At 40.1% G+C, this 20,498-nt stretch overlaps 2 protein-coding genes across 7 annotated transcripts in view; one reads left to right on the top strand and one right to left on the bottom strand.

Annotated features, from left to right (window-relative positions):
* Positions 1-5,296, bottom strand: part of LOC106751804 (peroxisomal (S)-2-hydroxy-acid oxidase GLO1) — a 13,991-nt gene extending 8,695 nt beyond the window's left edge. Inside the window, exons 1-3 of one of the 4 annotated variants that reach the window (XM_014632967.1) lie at positions 3,601-5,296; positions 1,839-1,922; positions 226-400 (exon numbers count right to left, since the gene is read on the bottom strand). In XM_014632967.1, coding sequence (XP_014488453.1) covers positions 226-359 — 134 coding nt within the window. In that variant the 5' untranslated portion in view covers positions 360-400; positions 1,839-1,922; positions 3,601-5,296. Of the gene's footprint in view, positions 1-225; positions 401-1,838; positions 2,647-3,600 lie in introns of those variants that run through there. The other 3 variants (XM_014632970.1, XM_014632966.1, XM_014632969.1) reach the window with 3 other exon arrangements.
* Positions 5,292-20,498, top strand: LOC106751802 (glycerol kinase). Of its 3 annotated transcripts, none has more exons than XM_014632962.1 (12): positions 5,292-5,417; positions 9,007-9,339; positions 13,588-13,667; positions 14,282-14,540; positions 14,891-15,108; positions 15,538-15,750; positions 15,850-15,960; positions 17,629-17,885; positions 18,112-18,317; positions 18,460-18,603; positions 18,840-18,926; positions 19,868-20,498. In XM_014632962.1, exons 2-12 carry the CDS (start codon positions 9,153-9,155, stop codon positions 19,963-19,965), a joined length of 1,860 nt encoding a protein of 619 aa, XP_014488448.1. In that variant the 5' UTR covers positions 5,292-5,417; positions 9,007-9,152; the 3' UTR covers positions 19,966-20,498. The 3 variants fall into 3 exon arrangements, with proteins under 3 accessions (XP_014488448.1, XP_014488447.1, XP_014488450.1); XM_014632961.1 differs by lacking the exon at positions 5,292-5,417 and adding an exon at positions 5,460-5,624; XM_014632964.1 differs by lacking the exon at positions 5,292-5,417 and adding an exon at positions 8,875-8,934.

Here is a 20,498-nt window from a genome sequence, read left to right as displayed (position 1 = left end):
TGGGTGTGGGCAAACATTTCCTATCCCCCTCCCCCTTCTCTCGACTACGCTCATGATTACAACTCTAACCAGACGGACTGTGAACAACTGTATTTTTGCAACAAAAACGTTCGGAAAGAACGTGCATAACGCCATTACGTTCAGATATACTTGATATCAATCGAAATCGAACGTTCCACGTTACTTTCTTTCGAGAGGAAATTCGCTACAATTCCGTAAATTCACTTGTTGAATGCCTCCTTGTTCAATTTTACACTGTACTCCGACCCCGCGCCGCTTTTGTAGTAATCCCTCACAAAAGGAGGTAGATGCTTCAGAGCGTATCTCTCGTAGTCTTCGACACACACGTACGCTGCCATCTTCTTCGGATTATCTTGTCGAATTAGAGGAAGGGCTAAACCTGAACCGATCAAGGTTTTTTGATGGACAATTCACGGGAAGATTAAAGTCAATAAAGACCAATGACCGGTTGCATGATCGAGTGGATTTCGCAACTAGGATATTTTGCAACTATAATGTAACGAAAGTGACGACGTTTCGTCGTGAATTTTCGTTTAGCGAAAATAAATTCCAGCAACGCTGCCATCCAGTCGCTGAAATCACCTTTTTTTTTGATAAATCAATAAAAAACTTACTATCGTCCAAAACGGGCCACTGTAGTCACTTTTTTTTCTGAACTGCCGTTATACTTATAAAATATATTCTATATATATTTTTGCCGCCTCTTTTAATAAAACTCCGAAAGCGAACTTGTGTATTGTCCGTGTCCTTGGTCATTCCTTGTATGAACTTTCAAACCGTTCTATAAAAAGAATTCTCTCTCTCTTTCCATATATATATATATAGATAAACTGAGGAAGGTGTGAGTAAGCGTTGCGTTTCTGCTCGAGTGGCGCTAGCTGTTTTCAGAATTTTACAAAAAATGTCACTTTTTGTCACTATTTTGACATCTGAAAAATCACTGTCACCTTTCCGCCCAGAATCTAGTTGCTGTTTCACTTAATTATTCCGGTGACTGGATGGCAACGCTGTTATAGCGAAAAGATCTGCATAAATATGTAGAGTGCTCGTATTTTTAACTCATAATTTCAACACGATCGATATAAATGATTTCAAAAACTAGCCTAACACGGTTATCTAACGATAAAGCGATATTTGTTGCGTGATAACGGATAGTGTGATAGTATCTATGCGTTTATAGCACCGTCAAGATTAGTTTCAGTTGTGTGATATTATTATTATTGCATAATATTTGTGTGATATTATTATTATTATTGCATAATATATTCGCTTGCGCGCGGGAAGAGTAAAAGTCAGAGCGTGCATGCGATAATACGCGAGATACAATGAGTATTTTTAAATTAATTACAAAAACGATGCAGCTACTGAACGATAATCGCGATGACTCTGCTCTGTACTCGAAGAGTAACATGGTTTTACCGCAGAAAGCGCGTTAAATTAATCAACAAGAAATTCTCTCGAGGCAGGTGACTTGTAATTTTGCAAAACGTCTGAATGTCATGCGCTGTTTACTTTCTCCGATTTCTAGTGCTCACAGAATATTCCCGCATACAGGTTTATCGGTTACGCGTGTAGCTTCAACACGATTTGAACACTTTTCTTCCTGATGTGGCTGGAAATGTAACCAACATTTCATAAGAGAACTTATTTTTCAAGAATTATTCAAAAACAAGTTCTCTTATCGGCCACATCATACGAAACGCATTAAAACCAAATATATCCACGGCGATATTGATAACATCGGTGCGATGATTTGTTTGCAGCGTCATAAAAATTTAGAGAGCCGACGAGATTCGTTAAAAACTGACGAAGCTTACCGTGCTTCAAAATTCACCGGACTCGCTGTCTTCACCCGTTCGTGATCGTCGACAAATAACTACTGACTGTCTTGAAACAGAATTCTGCGAATAAGGCGTAATGGTAATTCAAAGTTGTATCGTGTAACTGATAAGACTGTTTCAATTTATAACTCAATAACTCTTTGTTTGCACCACATATTCTGCATAGATAAATCGGCTATCTCTTTCGTCCTAAGCATGCATTGATAACAACATTGATAAGCCTCCTGAATATTCGCTATAATTATCCTTCTTTGATAACTAGAAGCGAGGAAAGTTATATTTTTTTTTTACATACATTATGACAATTTATGTGAAAGTAAAGGAATACAGTCTTATCAGTAATACTCGTGATCAATTCGGCATATTTCTGAAAATGTCCGGATGCTTTCCTTTAACCTGAACAATTCGCAGATAGCCGCAAATTAGTGTAAAATGCAACTTACGTTTTTAATCTATTTTTTATTATGATTTCTGTTACGTTAATTTTATGACTATTAATTGTCCGAGCAAAAATATCCGTCTAATTTTACAAGTGTGCTGAATCGATTACAAATGTCAATTTACGGACGTATCTTTTTATTTAAAAGTATAATGCAAATAACTTTGACACGTTTTCTCGTTTCTGACGTCAACAAAGATAGTCAAAAACAAAGATAGTCACGGTGATTGTTCTGGAGTCTTTAATATTCACACTCAAAAACCAAAATAATAAGAACGTCCGGAGTTAATCCACGTGTCCAGGTATTTGCATTTTTACCTTAGCACAATTTTTTTTTCAGTGTATAATATATTAGGTTGGTGCGTATGAAATGTCGCATTCTCTTTACATGCGGACGTTTTCCTCCCTGTTTTCGTTATACTTTTGTATTTGGCATAACCTCATTCATACTCGTATTGTCCATTGCCAGAGACTCATTTCAACAAAATAGGTTTTCTCGAAGGTCTTCCCTTTTTTATTTCTTTTGAGTTTATTACCGATATGAATTCTGCCGACATTCGCGTCATTTTCTTATATGAGTACAAACTTGGTAATAGTGCTGCAAAAGCTGCACGCAACATAAACCAAGCGTTTGGGGAGAATACGGTTAACAATCGGAAAGTGCAGCGTTGGTTCGAAAAATTTCGGACTGGCGATTTTTCACTGCAAAATGAGCCGCGCGGAAGACCCAAAACGTCTGTGAATAATGATGACCTGAAGGCTCTAGTGGAAGCGGATCCAGCCGTATCCACGAGGGAACTTGCTATCAGGATGAAAGTTGACCATACAACGATATTGAGACACCAAATTGTACTCCCATCGCTTGTGAATCGGCATGGCCCGCTACTGCTCCATGACAACGCTCGGCCGCACACATCGCACAAAACAATTGCGAAACTGAACGAACTGGAATATGAAGTTTTGCAGCATCCACCATATTCACCGGATCTCTCGCCGACCGATTTTCATTTTTTCAAGCATTTAGAGCTGTTTTTAAGAGGCAAACACCATGAAAATGAAGACAGTCTAAAAAACTCGATATCAGAGTTTATTAATTCTAAAGACCAAAATTTTTTTAAGACAGGCATCTACGCTTTAAAATCTCGTTGGGAGAAGTGTATTGAAGCGAATGGAGCATACTTTGATTGAATAAACAGCTTTTGAAGAAAGATATACAGTTTTATACAATCACTTAAGAATCCGACATTTCATATGCACCAACCTAATACATTTTCATTAGAGTTTATTATGAAGGCTTACGGTCTGAAATGATCACCGTTTTTATCCGTTCGTCTCGATCACAGATGACTGACTGTCTCGGAGCAGAATTCCACAGATAAGACAGTGGCAAATAGGAATATAATGTCATATATGGGTAAATTTCAATATATATTTTTTTTTCCGGGAAAAAATAAGTAAAATTTAATAAGCTCTGTTTTTTCCGACAAAAGCAGAGGCAAATTTAAGTGAAGTTTTTAATTTTAAGTTATATTGTCCAATATGAAGTTTATTTCCTACGTTGTTATATAATTGTAAATCGAGATCCGTCAGAGACCAAAATTTGTGACGAAATTTGTGAAGTTGTGCAGCATGTGTACAAAATATCACACATGAATGACGCTTACATTATTTGAATGTATGAACTCTCCCTTTTAATTTACATATCTTAGAACGTGGCCGGTTTTTGAAAAAGATAGCAAATTTTCACTTAACTTACACATCGTTTGACTCGCTGCTGAGTTGACTTACTACTACTTCGATTTTTCATTCGAAAATGGCGCCCCGTAGCGGGATGGTAATTATTTAGTTTAGCTACCTCAGCACAGACATAATAGAGATTTGTGGCACGTTTCTTTCTCAATAATGGCTGCACTGGTTCAAAAAATTTACATATTATATATGGTCTGTTCTTTTTCACTGCACCAGTTGAGCAGGGAGGACTCCGATAGCCCACATAGGTGATTGGCTAATTTAATATAAAATTTTCTAATTGGCGGTCCAGCGGAAAGGCACCGGCCGATGTGCGCTATCACGCTAACGGGACCCTCCCGATGTACATATAGAAAATATAAAAGCGTGTGTCTCTCAATAATGGTTCCAGGAATTAGCGGGAATAACGAATATACGGAAAAAGATAGGGTTCTAAATTTGCGTTCTGTCAAGGCAACAACAACTTTGTCAAAAATAAGTGGGTTCAATCGAACCAAGGATCCGTGACACGTGCGCAGACCACCTAACAAACACAACTACGCTCGTCAGCGACTCGCACAAGATTCGAAAGTGCGAAGTGAAATTACATAATCAATCGCCCCGATCCGAATCGATTCTGAACAAGTCATTGATATAGTCTATTTTTTCTGTTCCTACACTGATTTGTATCAGTTCTCTTTTTATCTCTTTTTTGAGATTTAGTGGGAAAAAAGGAAAAATGTTGAGCAGAAAATAGACCCGTAAGTTCCGGTCTACAATGGGTACTTTAAGCTCTAAACTCTGACAGATTCACCAATCACGATCGAATACGAAGAGAATAGTCGACTGTGATTGGTCAATTTTTTAAGGCTTAGAGCTTAAATTCTTAGTGTCGATCCACGCTATTTAACGCTACGTCATTCTATCTTTATTACTCTTGACACGTAGAACAAGGCTAGAATGACACGGTAGCGCTAAATACAGCGTCTCTCCGAACGTATCCAATACGTGAAAAGGGGGCTGAAGGGTAATTGAAGAACGATGACGTTACCGACTGCTTCTGGGCATTCGGCGTACAATAAAACACACGGCGGGCCTCAGTCCGTGCGTCCTCGCTTCGCGCGTGTGTTCGGTCGTGGCAGACCTTCGACACAACCTTACGATAATCCCGATGTCTCATAGAAATGCATTAAATCCTACGATAAAGTACATCGTACACATCCGTGAGACCACAAAGCAGCCAAGTGTTTCGTATACGCTAAACTAAAGCCTGGCCGTCTCGAAGGCAACGTCGAGAGCACGTCCTCGTTCAGATGTCGAGAGGGAACTAAACGGAAGGAAGTAAACGGAGTGCCAACACGTAGATCCACGCGAGAGCGGATGCAACAGTAACCTATATCGTTACATGCGGACAATTGCGCGCGCAACATCACGCAGCAGACGACGGGCAGCGAGCCGTCGGTCCACGCGCGCGACTCCGGGCGGTGAAAGCATGGCGAGCGGACACGCGTCGCGCTCGATCGTTCGCGTCCTCGTTGAGAACGTCGTTACCCCGGCTTCCGCTCGTCGTGTCCGGTGAGCACCGTCGACCTCCGGTGAGTGAGCGCACGAATATCGACCGTCGTGACCGAGGGCCGTCCGTCGTTTCTCGCCGACCGTCACTCGGAAGTACCGATCGTTCCTGGCCGTACATCCCCGCGAATCTCGCGTCGCTCGGACACCCCCCGCCCTCGACGGTTCACAGCGAATCTGCGTGCGCGCGACTTCGCGTCTTCCCACCGCGACAGTGACATAACGACCGCTACACTTCCGCGTAGCACGTGGCGGCCGACCGGCGCAGCTAGCGCGGCCTTAGTTCGGCCTCCCGGCCGCTAGGCGGCCACCGTCCTCTACCTCGCAGCGATCTGACGGGTAACAATTTGACGAATGTTGTGTGAAAAAAACATCCCGCTCGGATTTCGGCTGATGCGTGAGATAGCTGCGGTAAGGGATCTCATGTCGCGTCTGAGCGATCACCGGGAGGTCGAAACTGAGCGAACGACAGGGGTGTGTAACTTCGAGGTTTCTCGATGGTACCTGGGTATTGAGCAGTTAGTATATAAGGAGGAATCGCAGCAGGTACTATCGGGTAGTCCGATGCTTCCCGGGAAAAAACCTACGCATCATGCGGCCTATTTACAGACCACATCATGTCTAGTACTCACGTACCGCTAAAACCGCGTGTATCGAATCGAACTTGTCCTTGCTGAAATCTACTGTGGAAGTGACGACGACTATCTTTTTGCCGAAATCAGCGGGATCTTCCTTTTCATGATTTAATTAACTTTGGTGATCTTTTAATAATCTTTTTTTTTATCGTTTTCTCTTTAATTATTTTTTATTATTTATATATATGTAAATTTTGATATTCACATCTTCAATCTCTGTCTCAACTAGTCTGAATTTTCTCGAAAAATATACAATTGTCCGCAATTTTATTAAATGTTATTTTAATGTAAAGAACGACAGATCTCTCGAAGTCACGATAGATTGATGGACAGGCGACACGAGAAGTTTGATGTAAATATTTATTCAACGGACGGTTGTATTTTTTGTTCTCCATTGAGTGATGCATCATTTATAAAACGATCGTGACGCGAGGGAACAAAGTGCAATTTACTTAGTAATAAATCCATTTCAAGAATCACAGATGATATTATTCTTAGCGAAAACCGGAATAAAATTGTACTTTCTTTTCTATAAAAACTTGACTCTAACTGTACAATTTAAAATGCATCGGCGTTTCTTCGAGTTTTACACGGAGATAGGCTTGTAGAAATTGTACTGCTAGCAATTTCATATATGTACGCGCGCATATTAAATAACTGTTTTTAAATTTAAACCAATGGAAAGAACTAGAATGCATTTTCTTATTCAGCATGGTATAATACTTTTAAATTATATATATAGTATAGTATTTTTAAATTATATACATCATTTAATATATTTACAAAATTTTCTTACCGTCATTACTTTTTACGGTAATTTCTTTACTAACAAAACTACACTTTGAACTGGAAGAACGTAGAATTGACAAATACAATAGTCACGTTCATTAACCGAGGGTTTATTTTGTAACTGTTGGAAGTTTTCTTAGCTAAGATTGGATTGTTCTTTCAGATCTAAAGGAATAATCCAATCTCAGCACAGAAAACTTTCAACAGTTGGAAAATGAATGTTTCGCTGGGCGCAACCAATTTCAACACATCCGTCGTAGAAAGATAGAATTTCAGTTTCCGACAGGATGTATAGTCCAAATACGCTTATCGTCGAACACCCGATATGTATTAGTCATGAATAATCACTGTCGATGAGCTTTACTAGTATTCGCGTGTGACGTTAGTATATCATGATACACGTACCTACACGTATTCGATCTCAAAGTCCAAATTTCAACAGATCTGAAACTGACAAAGGTCGCTTTCAAGAATAATGAGTTTTATAATACACGCCGGATCGTCTTAAGCGGTGACAACTTAGCGTATTCGAACTTAGCGTATTCAAAATATGCGAAATACGCCAGATCAACATATAATAGAATGTTTTTATCGAGAATACGCTAATCACGTTACGTATTGCACCGTGTCGAAGGTCTTTGTTTGTTTATTACTAACACTTCGTATGCTTTATACTTCGAGTTTCGCGAAGTACAGTAGATGGGAGAATGATTACGGACACTTCGGCAAACTTCAAAAATGTACTCGGTATAAAGCCTATAATCCGGGAATTCTCGGGAGAAAAACGCGCTCTCATTGGACACGAATGCGAGAAACTTGTCGGGGAATAAATGTCGCGACCTTTTCGTCGTCGAGCAGGTACGACAATATTGTTCACTTTCACGGCATTGTATTCTCATGAGTAAAACTGTTCTATCGACGAGCGATTTTTCCTGAGTCACGAGCAGACGACGCGACGTGTATTTGAATAAAACGTGAACGAATCGCGATCGGGCGCGACTACAAGTTCAGTAGGATGAGAAAGGTCGTCGATATCCAGTGTTTACCTTAGATGATTTCAAATTCGCCATCCGAAAAATGCATCTTAGATGAGATGGAGATGATTTTGCTTTTGATTAATGTAGATGAAAGATAAAATAAATAGCGCAACTTATCTAGATAACTTTTTAGACGATATTGTTTTCACAAAAGACTATAAAAATTTATAATAAAAATTACGCAGATCATAAAATTGCACAACGGTGAAGTAATTCGTTAACGTAATCGCTCTAAATTTAAGGATCTAACAAAAGAGACCAATAATCATTGACTGTTCACTCACAGTCGACAATTTGATACAGACTTAAAGCGGATCGATCGATTTGAAACAAGTCTGTCCTTTTTAATCGTACCAGTTCAGCGGCGCAACTAAAAAGAATAGACCGAAGGAAACAAAGCCGAAATTTGTCGATTCGTTGAAATCTAATTTCTAATCCCGGGTCTGATACGGGCTTAACGCATAGGTCCATATTATTTCATTCATTTGATCAAAAAGTGAGTTCAAAATCTGGGCCACATGATTTCAGATCATTTTTAGATAAGATAACAGGTTCCCTTATCTAAGATGAAGATGCATATATTTTGCATTTCTCCCATCTAGATAAAGAATGATCTATTTATTACAAAGGTGATCTATTTATTCATCTGGATGATTAGATAATTTGATCTAGACACCGGCGAACACCGTCGGCATCGTACGGTTATATACGGCTAATTTGGGCTCTCAGGCAGTGCGAGCACGATACGAGAGATCGGTCGCGAGTACGCAATAGTAAGTACGCGGAAAAAAGCGGCGGAGCGCGGGGAGTGGCGGCGGCGACGGCGAGACCGGACAGGTCGGCCGGAGGTTCTCGCATTCCGTCGAACGAGCGTGCGTGGCGCGCTTATGTTAAATGTTCGATTAGCGCGGCAGTTCTCAGTGGTAATCTCGTTGTTTCCTCAGGATTTTCGAACGACGCGTGTCACCGGCGAAGAAGCGGAATTCTCACTCGCTCGCGCGCACCGGAGGAGAGCGAAGAGCCGCGAGACCCGTAAACCCCGCGTGTCCGCGCGCGGTAATCGGGACCGAACACGGCGCACCGTTGACTCATGGAGCGCGAGGATCCGAATGGAAATGCGACGGAGGACGTGAGGAACGAAGCTGCCAGGGCGGCCACGAGCGAGCGGGGCGCGCCGGAAGGCTCCCTGGAAAGCCCGAGGGTGCCGTTAGAGATGGAGCAGTCGGAGACCGGTCGGAGAACCAGTATTTTCAAGTATTACTCCTACAAGAATGCAGGTGAGAGAGAAGGAGGCAGTCTGCTCTCTCGGATGCGATTCGCGCTGAATCGGACATACACGCGTGGAACGTTCGAACGTGACAGGTGGTTCCGTGTATGGGGGGGAAAAAAAAGGAAAAAAAAACGCCTCGTCGGTCTCGAGTAACGGAAGTAATTGCATCGCATTCGCGAAAATCGGATCGGCCGGGTAAGTCGTGCGGGGGTGATTTTTCTTCAGGCCGAAACTTCAGTGCCGGCCGCGAGGCTGAAATCAACGCGGCGCGAGAGCGTTAAGTAAGATGCGTGAAGACGCGAAAATGTGTTCCTGTAAGAAACGGACGAAGAAAGGCGATCACGGAGACGAGCGCGTACAATGTTCTCCCGTCGGGAAGAGACGGATAAGAATTATTAATATTACGCGTCTGAGCGTTCGTCGTGAAAGTCAGGTCGAGCGGTATTGCGCATGACAGGCGGCAAACGCGCGCGTGTATCGCACTCGACATCGTTCATAGTTGGCAAGCGACTCGCCCGACGACGATGTCGAACCGATTATGCATATGTAACGCATAGCACGCGAGTTGAAGGAGAGTTCGTTCCCAGAAATCGTTTTTGGATCCGCAACTCGAGGAGACACTCGGGGAATCGCGTTACCGGGAGAGAGATGGCGAACAGAAGAGCTTTCTCTCTCTCTCTTTTCGAAATGTAATCTTTGCCGGATACACAGAGAAGTAAGATCAGTTGGATAAATGTGACGATCAATGAACAGAGCGTGTTTTCGTTTCAAGGATAAACGGAATCTTTAGTTCCTACGAACTAAATTCTATTCTTGGGACCAGAATTCTCGTTTCCTTCGGTCAAAACGGCTTAATTGTCACATCAATTCGGCTAATCTTGTTTTCTTCGTGTAAAAACAGAAAATCACGATGATGTGAGAGTGAATTTTTCTATCCTACACAAAGTGACGATGAAAACTTGTCCTACGATCGCAATTCGATCGTTTTCTCGTCGTTACGAAGTCGTTATCGTAATTTCCTGTTTTGCCTGGGTCTCAGATAGGATAGGAAATCACACGATGACGCCGTTCAAACGGCGAAGTGGCGACTATGAAAACTCGCTCTACGATCACGATTCCGATCGCATCCCCCGTTGTAAGATCGTCTGGACCGTTGTCACGATTTCCTGTTCTACCCTGGAACCCGGACGGAATAGAGAATCACGAAAAGAACGTCCAAATGACGAGAGAATGACTGTGGAAATTCGCTTCCCGATCCACGATTCGATCATTTTCTCGTCACTATAAAGTCATTTGGACGTTATCGCGATGTCCCATCTTATCCGGCTTGTGTCATCGTCAATTCGGGATATTCAGGATTTTCCAACGACGCGTCCGTAAAAAGATTCATTCCAAAAGTCATTTTATCGGCAGCCAGAGATTAACGCGCGCAACGATTTTGTTGCATAATGTACCGGCTTTCGCCGCTTAATATCACGCTTGGTGACATTCTACGTCGCAAGCGGAGATCGTTCCTCCGTTTCATCGAAAAAGTAGCGGAAACTCCACTTCCGCGAAAATGTTACGTAAGCGACGATAAGCGACGATAAGGAGGAGGAAAGTTTTTCGTTCGAATATTTCCCGATAGACGCGAGATATCGCGTTATCCGTTTAATCGTGGCCAAGAAGGTAATCCCTGTTGACGATCTTTGTCGATATGATTGAGAGAGAGAGAGAGAGAGAGAAAGAGAGAGAAGCACGATCGTGTCGAACAGCGTGCGAAGACAATGTATTTTCGTAAATTCTGTCCAAGGAAAAGCGAGAAATGGCTCATCGAATCATCGTCGTCGAAATCGACGTCAATTCGATATAATTTCGATTGTTTCGACATCAATTTAACGTTAATTTGATGTCGATTCGATGTTTATTTCTCTCATCGCTAGATATCTCCCAATCTTTTTTAATCTTCGAAATGAAGGCGATTGATCCATAGGGTGCGGCATTTTCAGTGAAGATATTAAGAAGCTCCTACATAAGTTTAATATTTATTGGAGAAAAAAATATTTTCTCACAACTTTATTTAACTATCTAAATAAATATTAATTGAGTGCAAAATTAAAAGAAATATATATATATATATACAATATTATAAACACAGAGATATTATTTATTTTTTATTCTTCTTATTAATGCTTTATTTATACGTCAGTTGAGCTGATAGAGCCAGCTAATAGAAGTGCACATATAATAGAAAGTGGTATATAAATATTTAAATATATGTATATAATATGTGTACATCGCAGGTATTATTTTAAATTGTAAATTTCCCATGGCTTTATTTTCAAAACAAAATGGCCAATAATTCCGAAATTTTTATATAATATCTTTATATTAATCCGTAATATTAGTAATAGTTTTTCTTTAAAATTCTAAATACGGTTTAAAAGAAATTAAAAGTAGAAGTAAAAAAAAAAGGACGCTAATTTCAAGGAATACGTACGAAAAATGTCTCAAGTTTAGTTGCGAATATCTCAGCTTCCATCAATCATTTTCTAATTTTACATACGTATAAATCACATTTCCGTCAATATGCGGCTAAAATTTAAAAAGGTTCCTAAGAAAACGGTTCACTCATCTGCCTTAAAATTATGCGATCAGTTGCAAGAAGGTTTTCCCTTTTTGTTCGATGCGCATCTCGTATATCCAATAGGGAGATCTACCTCCTGAGAATTACTGAGAAACAATTTCTCTCATTGGACACGAGATGCGTTTAGAAACTTATAAAAAGAAAATGTGTTGCAAGCTTTTCGTGACTGACTGTATGTATACCTTGTTTCCTTTATTTCATCGCGGCTACTTACCGTGGGTCGAAAATTCAAGGCGGCCACGTGAATTTAGACGCTTGCGCAAAGGCGTCGCAAAATCTCAGACTCGGGATCAGCGTCACATATGCATGATATGAAATCATCAGTGGCGAAATATCAAGGGGCAACGATACACTGGATTTCAAAATTGTCCGAACACTTTTGTCCTTTTTTCCTTCTATGAAATTCGGAACGTGGCTGATGACGACGGCCCGATGAGGAAACTTGTTTTTCGATCAATTCCGACGGAAGATAAGTTCCCTCATCGGGCCATCGGTCGTGTTCCGAACAACTGTATTGGAGAAAAAAGTGTTCAGACCATTTTACGACAGACGGTGAGAAAAAAATTAATTTGGCGATAATGTGACGTGTATGCTACGCATGTGTTGCGTTATCGCGAGTTTATTCGATTATTTCGATTGAATGCGATATAGCGCTGCGACGTTGAGAAAAAGAGGGGGAATAAAAAAAGACGAAGGAGGGGGATGGTGAGCCTTCCCGTGGAACGAATGGGGTTCTTGGCATGTTCGACGTAAACCGTTTTGAGAAAGCTGGCACTGGTGATTGCGGCTCGTGACGCGTCTCTTCCCGCGCGTGCGGTCGAAAAGTTTGCCGAATTTGACGAGAGATCGTGAAAACAATGTACGCAGGGATGAGTGCGGCGCACGTGTGATACGCGGGAAGAACGCGAGTCCAGCCAGGGAGACTTTATGTCTCTCTCCCCCCCCCCTCCCCTCTTCTTGCTCGCAGATGGAACTGAAACGTTAAACTTTGCTTCGAGGGTCCGCACGAACTTGGCGAGAAAAGTATGTTTGTGACTTCGACTGAATAGGACGCGCCGAATTGAGCTCCGAACACGAAATCAAACTCTCGGATCAAATGTGTATAACACGCGTCTCTCTATCCTCTTAAATTATTTTGTATTATTTCTCTATCTATTCTGCAATATATATATTGAGAGAAAAAATCTAAGAATAAAAATATTTATTCGACGGACACTGATAACATATTTATTTGTATTAACATATATTATATATTAACATATATTTTTACACTGAGAAAAACTTCATTCCGAATGAAAGAAAATATAGATTTTCTCAAATCCGCGACCATTTATGGAAGCAATTGTTTATTCTATTTAAATAAAAGAACTTGGATTTAAGTTATGTTAAAATAACAGTACTCACCGGATAAATATTTTTTTATGTTTCAGTTTTTTTCTCAGTATAATCACATACAATGTACATTTCTTTGTCTTTCTCCTTCTTCCTCGCTGTTCATTCGGTACGCCAAGTCTCTTCTTAAGACTCAGACATAGTTGTTTTGTCAGGTGTGCGCAAAATCATCAAACTTTCGCACGCCTCCCACCAGGCTGGATATTAAATAACCACGATATGTGTTTTCCTTTTCAGATACAATGTCGAACCCGGTGAAGAAAACGGGGCCCTCGGTTGGCGTCATCGACGTTGGCACGCGGACCGTTCGCTTTGTGGTGAGATTATCGCGAGACGGTTGTCCGGATATCGTTATCGCGTTATCGCGTTATCGCTATCATAATTTTCCACGTTTCGAAATATTTGTCGAAATTCGTCGGCATGTTTGCCGTAATTTCGCGATTATCAGCGCGATAAAACAATCGAGAACGGAAAGACGGTGTTAATTATGCATGTAACTATTCGCTGCTAAAGCGTCGGCTGCGTTCTAATTCACGTTTATACGTGGCAATAAACACAGATTGCGAGAACCGTGACTACAATCGAGAGTAACAAATAACGGTGAGCACGCCGTATTTCTGCAAGGCACGGATTTCCGAAGCCTCCGGCTACTAAAGCGGCTTGAAAATACGACTGTGTTAATTCATTAATTGTTATTAATTTTAATTAAAATTCGAAGTGACGCGTAATTATCTCCGGACACGTGCGTATTATTTTCGGGCTTTCAAGCTATTATAAGTCGCGAAATGAAGTGAAATAGGATTGAAAATAAATTAAAATTCGTATTTGCGAAATGTGTAAACGAGCGAAGGGAGAATTATTAAAGCCACTCTCCCGCAACCAATCGTTAACGGTTGCCGTTGTTGCTTCAAATTGAGAATTGCGTTTGCAGGTGTTCAATGCGAAGCACGTCGCGGAGATCGCGTCGCATCAGATCGACATTGAGCAGATCAGTCCGCAGGAGGGATGGATGGAGCAGGATCCCAAGGAGATCCTTTTCGCAGTGAAAGCCTGCGTCAAGGAAGTGATTCGCAAATTCGATGTGCTCGGGATGAAGATCGACGAGATTGTTACAGTGGGTATTACGAATCAGAGGGAGACCACGATAGCATGGGACGCGAATACGGGCGATCCGCTCTACAACGCCATAGGTGAGTCGAGGCTCCCCGTTTCAATGGGCGTGCATCCACTCGTCGGAGAAATTGAATTTGAGAATTTGAGAATTTGAGAACTGAATTTTATCTCGACTAGAAACCGACCCGTGTTGTTTTTTTTTCTAATTTTTTTCGGAGGGAACATTTTTTTTAATATCCCACGGGCCGATTCTATAACTTCTAACGACTTGCCAATATTGTTACGTATTTGCGTTGCGCAACGACACTGTCGTTAACAGTTACGTGATCGGAATATGCTTGAGAATGATGTGGAATTGCAGTCATTACGCTTCGTGTATTCGGGCGTGCACGGGAACAGAAATCCTGAATTACGATTGATTTCGCAGTGTGGTCCGACATCAGAACCGACTCGATCGTGGACCAGATTATCGCGAAATTCCCGGACAAGAGCAAGAATCACCTGAAACCTCTCTGCGGTCTGCCCGTGAGCCCGTACTTCTCAGCTTTGAAGATTCGTTGGCTGAAGGAACACGTGCCGGCGGTGAGGAAGGCGATGCGCGAGAAGCGATGTAAAGTGGGGACGGTGGATACATGGATCGTTTGGGTGAGCGACAGGAAGGCCTCACAGAGAGGCGTACACTCTGAGGACTAAATCTCTCGCCGGCTCTCTCCGTGCTGCCGCAACCTCGGTTTATCAATAGGAATTAAATTTCGCTTGAGTAGGTTCTTGCTTAATTAGCGCGTTAACTGGTGCCGCTTAAATGACAGCTGCTGATTATCCGATTAGCTCCTTTTCACGTCGTTGAGACGCACTCGTTGTGATGATCCGAGTAAGAGTATCATACGAATAAATAATCTGACGTGTGTATCATCGTTGCGGGAATTACCGGTTGATACTTATCGAGTTAATAACCGAGTTGCGGAATCAGCACGCATATATCCCGCTTTATCCTTCGATACGACGAGAAGAGAGGCCGGCTTGCGTATTGCGATGCAAAACGACTCGGGATTCTAAACTGATAACTTTTTGCAGAATTTAACGGGTGGCAAGGACGGTGGACTGTATATCACCGACGTAACGAACGCGTCGAGGACGATGTTAATGAATATAGAAACTCTCTCTTGGGATCCCACGTTATGCAGATATTTCGACATTCCTATGCAGATACTGCCGGAGATCAGAAGCAGCTCGGAGATATACGGCAAGATCTCGAACGGTCCGTTGACTGGCATTCCTATATCCGGTGTACGTAAAAAGTTCGATGTTATTTTCGACGGCGAATGATACAAAGAGGAGAAAAATGAAATCGCTCGTCTTCTATCGCGCCTTTTTCTCTTCCGCTAGATTCTAGGAAATCAACAATCGGCCTTAGTCGGGCAGAATTGCTTAAAGAAAGGACAAGCGAAAAATACGTACAGGAGTGGTTGCTTCTTACTTTGTAATACCGGGCATACTGTAAGTACTATTGTTATATACAGGATATTACACACATATATACACACGCGCACACATACACACACATGACGTACTGACAAACTGAAAGAGCATATTTCCCATATAAATTGAAATAAAAAATGTATGAACGTGGATTCAATTCGAAACAACTATCTATCTCCAAGTATTGAAAATTTAAAGTTTATAAAGGATTATATACCATTTTTTGAATATTTTTTCAATAAAAGTAGAAAATGAAACAAAAACGAAAGATCAGAAGTTTAGTATACGAAAAGAAAAGTGAATACTCGAGCTGAATTAATACTGCGTATTAATGATGCGTGTGAACAAATAAGAAACAATTATCATCTTTGTGCGGCTACTCAATCTATTTTAGATTGCATCGTGTATTATTGAAGAGCATCATTTCAAACAATTCATATAATCTTTGTTTTCTTTTTTATTTTTCATTATTAATGAAAAAATATTCCAAAAATGTGTGTTGTCAATTATAAAATTTAAACCATTGTAGAGTAACTGTTTCAAATTGGATCCATGTATATAGAATATTTTATGTATTCCAATTTATATCATAAATATAATCCTTAAGTACAGTATGTCATATAAAATATCCTACATATTATTCTTATCAGAATGTCCCATTTTAAATGGCGACCTCAAATATCTCTTGAACAATGTATTTTAAAGAAAAATATTCCAGACGAAAGTTGTAGGATTTTGAGGGGGACATAAAAAAGTGTCTTCGTTGTATAGTCAATAATTCGATGTCATTTCAAGGTCAATTTTATTTTTTAAATAGAATCATATAANTCATTTTTCGAATCCTTTGTTTATTGCACAGTATAGTATAAAGATCCTAAGATAAGATTAGCGAAAAATGACCTTGAACTGCCGTTTTTTTTTCAAGGTCATTTTAACGTTAACGTTATTTTTTTGTTTAATGGGAGCGTATAGTTTTTTTAACACAAATCGATCCTTCTATTCATTCTGCGTATAAAAGTACTAAGGTAAGATCATTGAAAAGTTAATACCTTTCGGAATATTTTACTTTTTCTTTTTATATTTTCCATTTTAAAAAATATTGGAAATATCTCATAAAATATTCACTTTTCGGTGACACCGCCTTACCATTTTCGATAACATCATACTTTTTTACATAATAATGTGAGAGAAATCTATTACTGATATTAATCATTGGTGCATCGATGTGTTTACAAAATGGAATAAATTCATTTAAGGTTTCTCTAAGTTTTCTTACAGCGATTAATTCCACCGGTCATTCTATGTACCAAAATATTAAAGTGATGTCATCGAAAAGTGAATATTTTATGAGATATTTAATATCTTATACTGAAAAATAGAAAAGTATTTACTTTTCGATCACTTTATTGCACTTTTATACGTACAATAAACAAAAAAATCGAATTCTGCTAAAAAAAAAACCTATAATTCTATTCAAGAAAATAAAGTTCACTTTGAAACGACCTTCGATTATTGACTATACAATAAAGTCGAAGACACTTTTTTAGGTCCCCCTTTAAACCCTACAACCTTCGTCTGAAACCTTTTTCTTCAAAATGCATTATTCAAGAAATATCTGAGGTCGTCATCTAAAAAGAGATCATATCCTTTTTTTCTCGGTAATGCCTGATTAACACTTTCTTTCAGAGGGTATACTCTTCTCATGGATTAGTCACGACCGTCGCGTATCAATTGGGTCCGAATAACCCAGCTGTTTACGCTTTGGAAGGTTCGGTCGCGGTTGCGGGTGCCGCCATCAAGTGGTTACGGGACAATATGAAGCTCATAAAAGACGTTCACGAAAGTGAACATCTGGCGCAAAGTGTTTTCAGTACCGGCGACGTTTACTTTGTGCCAGCCTTCACGGGATTATATGCACCTTACTGGAGGAAGGATGCGAGGGGGTCAGTTTACTTTTGTAATAGAATAATTATTACTCAATGGAGTCTGAATAACTAAACATGTACCTTCCTTATTGTGAGAAACTACAACGTTTAGTTTACCCATTGAAAACGTTTCGTTTGATGGAAGAATCTAATAGGTTAACGATGTTTGTGTGTGTGTATGTGTGTGGATATTTGATGGATAGATAAATGTTTGCGGGATATTCGACGTATCCTTTCTTTTCAGGATAATTTGTGGACTCACCGCATTCACTACGAAGCAACACATTATTAGGGCGTCCCTAGAAGCGGTTTGCTTTCAAACCAGGGACATCCTCGAAGCTATGTACAAAGATTGCGGATTTCCCCTGACGAAGTTAAACACGGACGGAAAAATGTCAACCAACAATCTCCTTATGCAATTGCAAGCCGACCTATGCGGCGCACCAGTATGTGAGTAATACCGGACGTGACAATCTCGCATCTCACATGAGATAGAAGAGAAGATGAAGCATCCGATAACGGCGATATTTCTTGTCAATTTTTGTCGTGCTTCTAGAAATGGTTAATCGCAAACTTCTGTTCACACGCGCAGTTAGGTCAACTATGCCCGACATCACGGCGTTGGGTGTGGCGATGGCCGCCGGACACGCCGAAGGAATAGACGTTTGGGAGCTGGAAGGCGAGGACGTAGAAACAGTGCCAACTGATACTTTCCTCCCGACTACCACGCCGGAAGGTATAAACGAATCATTCGTTTGGGAAGTGACATGAGTCTCCGAAGTCAATGTAATTTGCAGCACACTCGCGTCACTACGTGCAAACAGCTCCACATAGTTCAAATCGATCACGTCGCGTCTCTCATTGGCAATTAACGTTCGATAAACAAAAAACGGCTTGAATCTCTTGACATTTAAAATTCCTGTAAATTTAAGCAATGAACTTTTTACGTATCACTGTTCTCGTATCCTGTAGAGAGAGACGCGAGGTATAAGAAATGGAAAATGGCAGTGGAGAGAAGCCTCGGTTGGGCGGCGGTGAAGATGTCCGACCAAATGACAGGTAAATTTAAAACCGTCAACCAATTGAAGCCCGAAATATCTGACGTCCCGCTATGTAAATACGTTCGCTTGTGTATTTGTAAATAAAAAACAAGTTGTATATTTATAATTTATATGTATGCGTGTGTGTGTGCATGTGGAAAGTAGACGTAGAATTTACCAGAGGCAAATTTCTGGAAAATAAGTGAATAAAAAAAAAAGAGTTATGCTCTAGGTAACTTTCCTTTTTTGCTGTTAACAATTTTCACGTGTTTGTTATGTATTCTGTGAATGCTTACTAGTACTGGTGTTCTGTCTTTCTTTAGTTCTTTGGTTTACTTCCTGTTATTGTTTCTATGTTTCTATGTCTATCCGATTTTGAACACGCGCATCTTCCTACCTTGTAAATAAAAACTGATTTATATTTTTTCCTTCATCTATATCTTAATGTGTTCCGGAGTGTTCAACGTTTTTACAACGTTCTATCAAGTGCGCATGTGTTCGTCTTTACATGTATGTATACGTACTATTCGTATAATTAAGTTTAAACAAATATTTTGAGTCTGTCGTTTATGTATCTGTGCTTCATAGTTTTATGGAAATCCAGAGATATCCAGACAACATATCGTAAAAATCAGGACATAAGACGTCTTGCAAATATTATGTTGTCTGAGTACCTACATATATGTTTCCCGTATGTTAATTATATCGATCTGTTGGGTCGAGAATCATATTATTCTGCGATATCAGAGAAGTCGGATATTCAACAATTGTAAATTTAACATTATTTTTTCATAAATCTACGGAGTTAATATTTTATATATACCCGAATGATTATATGTGCTAAGTGTACATATTACGTATCAGCGGTATCACTTTTATCTTTCCCTAGTTTTACCTTATAACCTTCAATGCAGTCTTATACGTAATACATACGTTTTTATCGTCTGCTTGATGTTTCAGATGAACGATACTGCATGCTGGCGTCCATTCCTGCCAGTTGGTTTATAATGTCGAGTTTCATCTTATTACGGTTAAGTCATTACATGGAAAACCGGTGACAGCGAATTCACATTACCGGAACGCAGGTTACTAGAGACGGCAAGGGTAGCCCTTGAATACTTAAGAAAATTTAGCGAAACATTTCATTAAGCCTGCTCACATGCAACGAGACGAGAGCTTGATAAGTAACAAGTATTACGAAATATCCAGAGATTAAGACAAATCTCTTCAGCTTAAGTGTGTTTTACATATTTTGGCGCATTTTATCAAATCAAATTATGTTCAGTAATGGAGGACGAAATGTAATCGTATACCATTGGCTATTGAATTTACAAATTAGTGATTCAGCTGTTGAAAACGTTGTATTGTATACGCGTTTATCCGGATAATTTTACGTTTTCGAAATGATGGTTGTTAAAATATACACAAGTTCAATATTTTGAACGTTCCTCGTCGCGTAAATGTAGTCTCATATTTTAGTCATTATTTATTATAAAAGTCGCATGTACAATTTCAGTTCACACACACGTACATACATACATACACATATATATATATCTCATGAGACATAAAATAAATACTTTCTGTTTTA

This window comes from Dinoponera quadriceps, unplaced genomic scaffold, assembly GCF_001313825.1.
Source record: "Dinoponera quadriceps isolate SergipeBrazil2010 unplaced genomic scaffold, ASM131382v1 scaffold179, whole genome shotgun sequence".
Lineage (NCBI taxonomy): Eukaryota > Metazoa > Arthropoda > Insecta > Hymenoptera > Formicidae > Dinoponera > Dinoponera quadriceps.
This window is presented reverse-complemented; position numbering and strand designations above follow the sequence as displayed.

Excerpts from the sequence above, each read along its gene's own strand:
- LOC106751802 (XM_014632962.1), top strand. The coding sequence starts at position 9,153 with ATGGAGCGCGAGGATCCGAATGGAAATGCGACGGAGGACGTGAGGAAC. Across the intron at positions 15,961-17,628 it reads TTTGTAATACCGGGCATACT|AGGGTATACTCTTCTCATGG; the intron begins GTAAGTACTATT and ends ACTTTCTTTCAG. Across the intron at positions 18,604-18,839 it reads CCCGACTACCACGCCGGAAG|AGAGAGACGCGAGGTATAAG; the intron begins GTATAAACGAAT and ends CGTATCCTGTAG.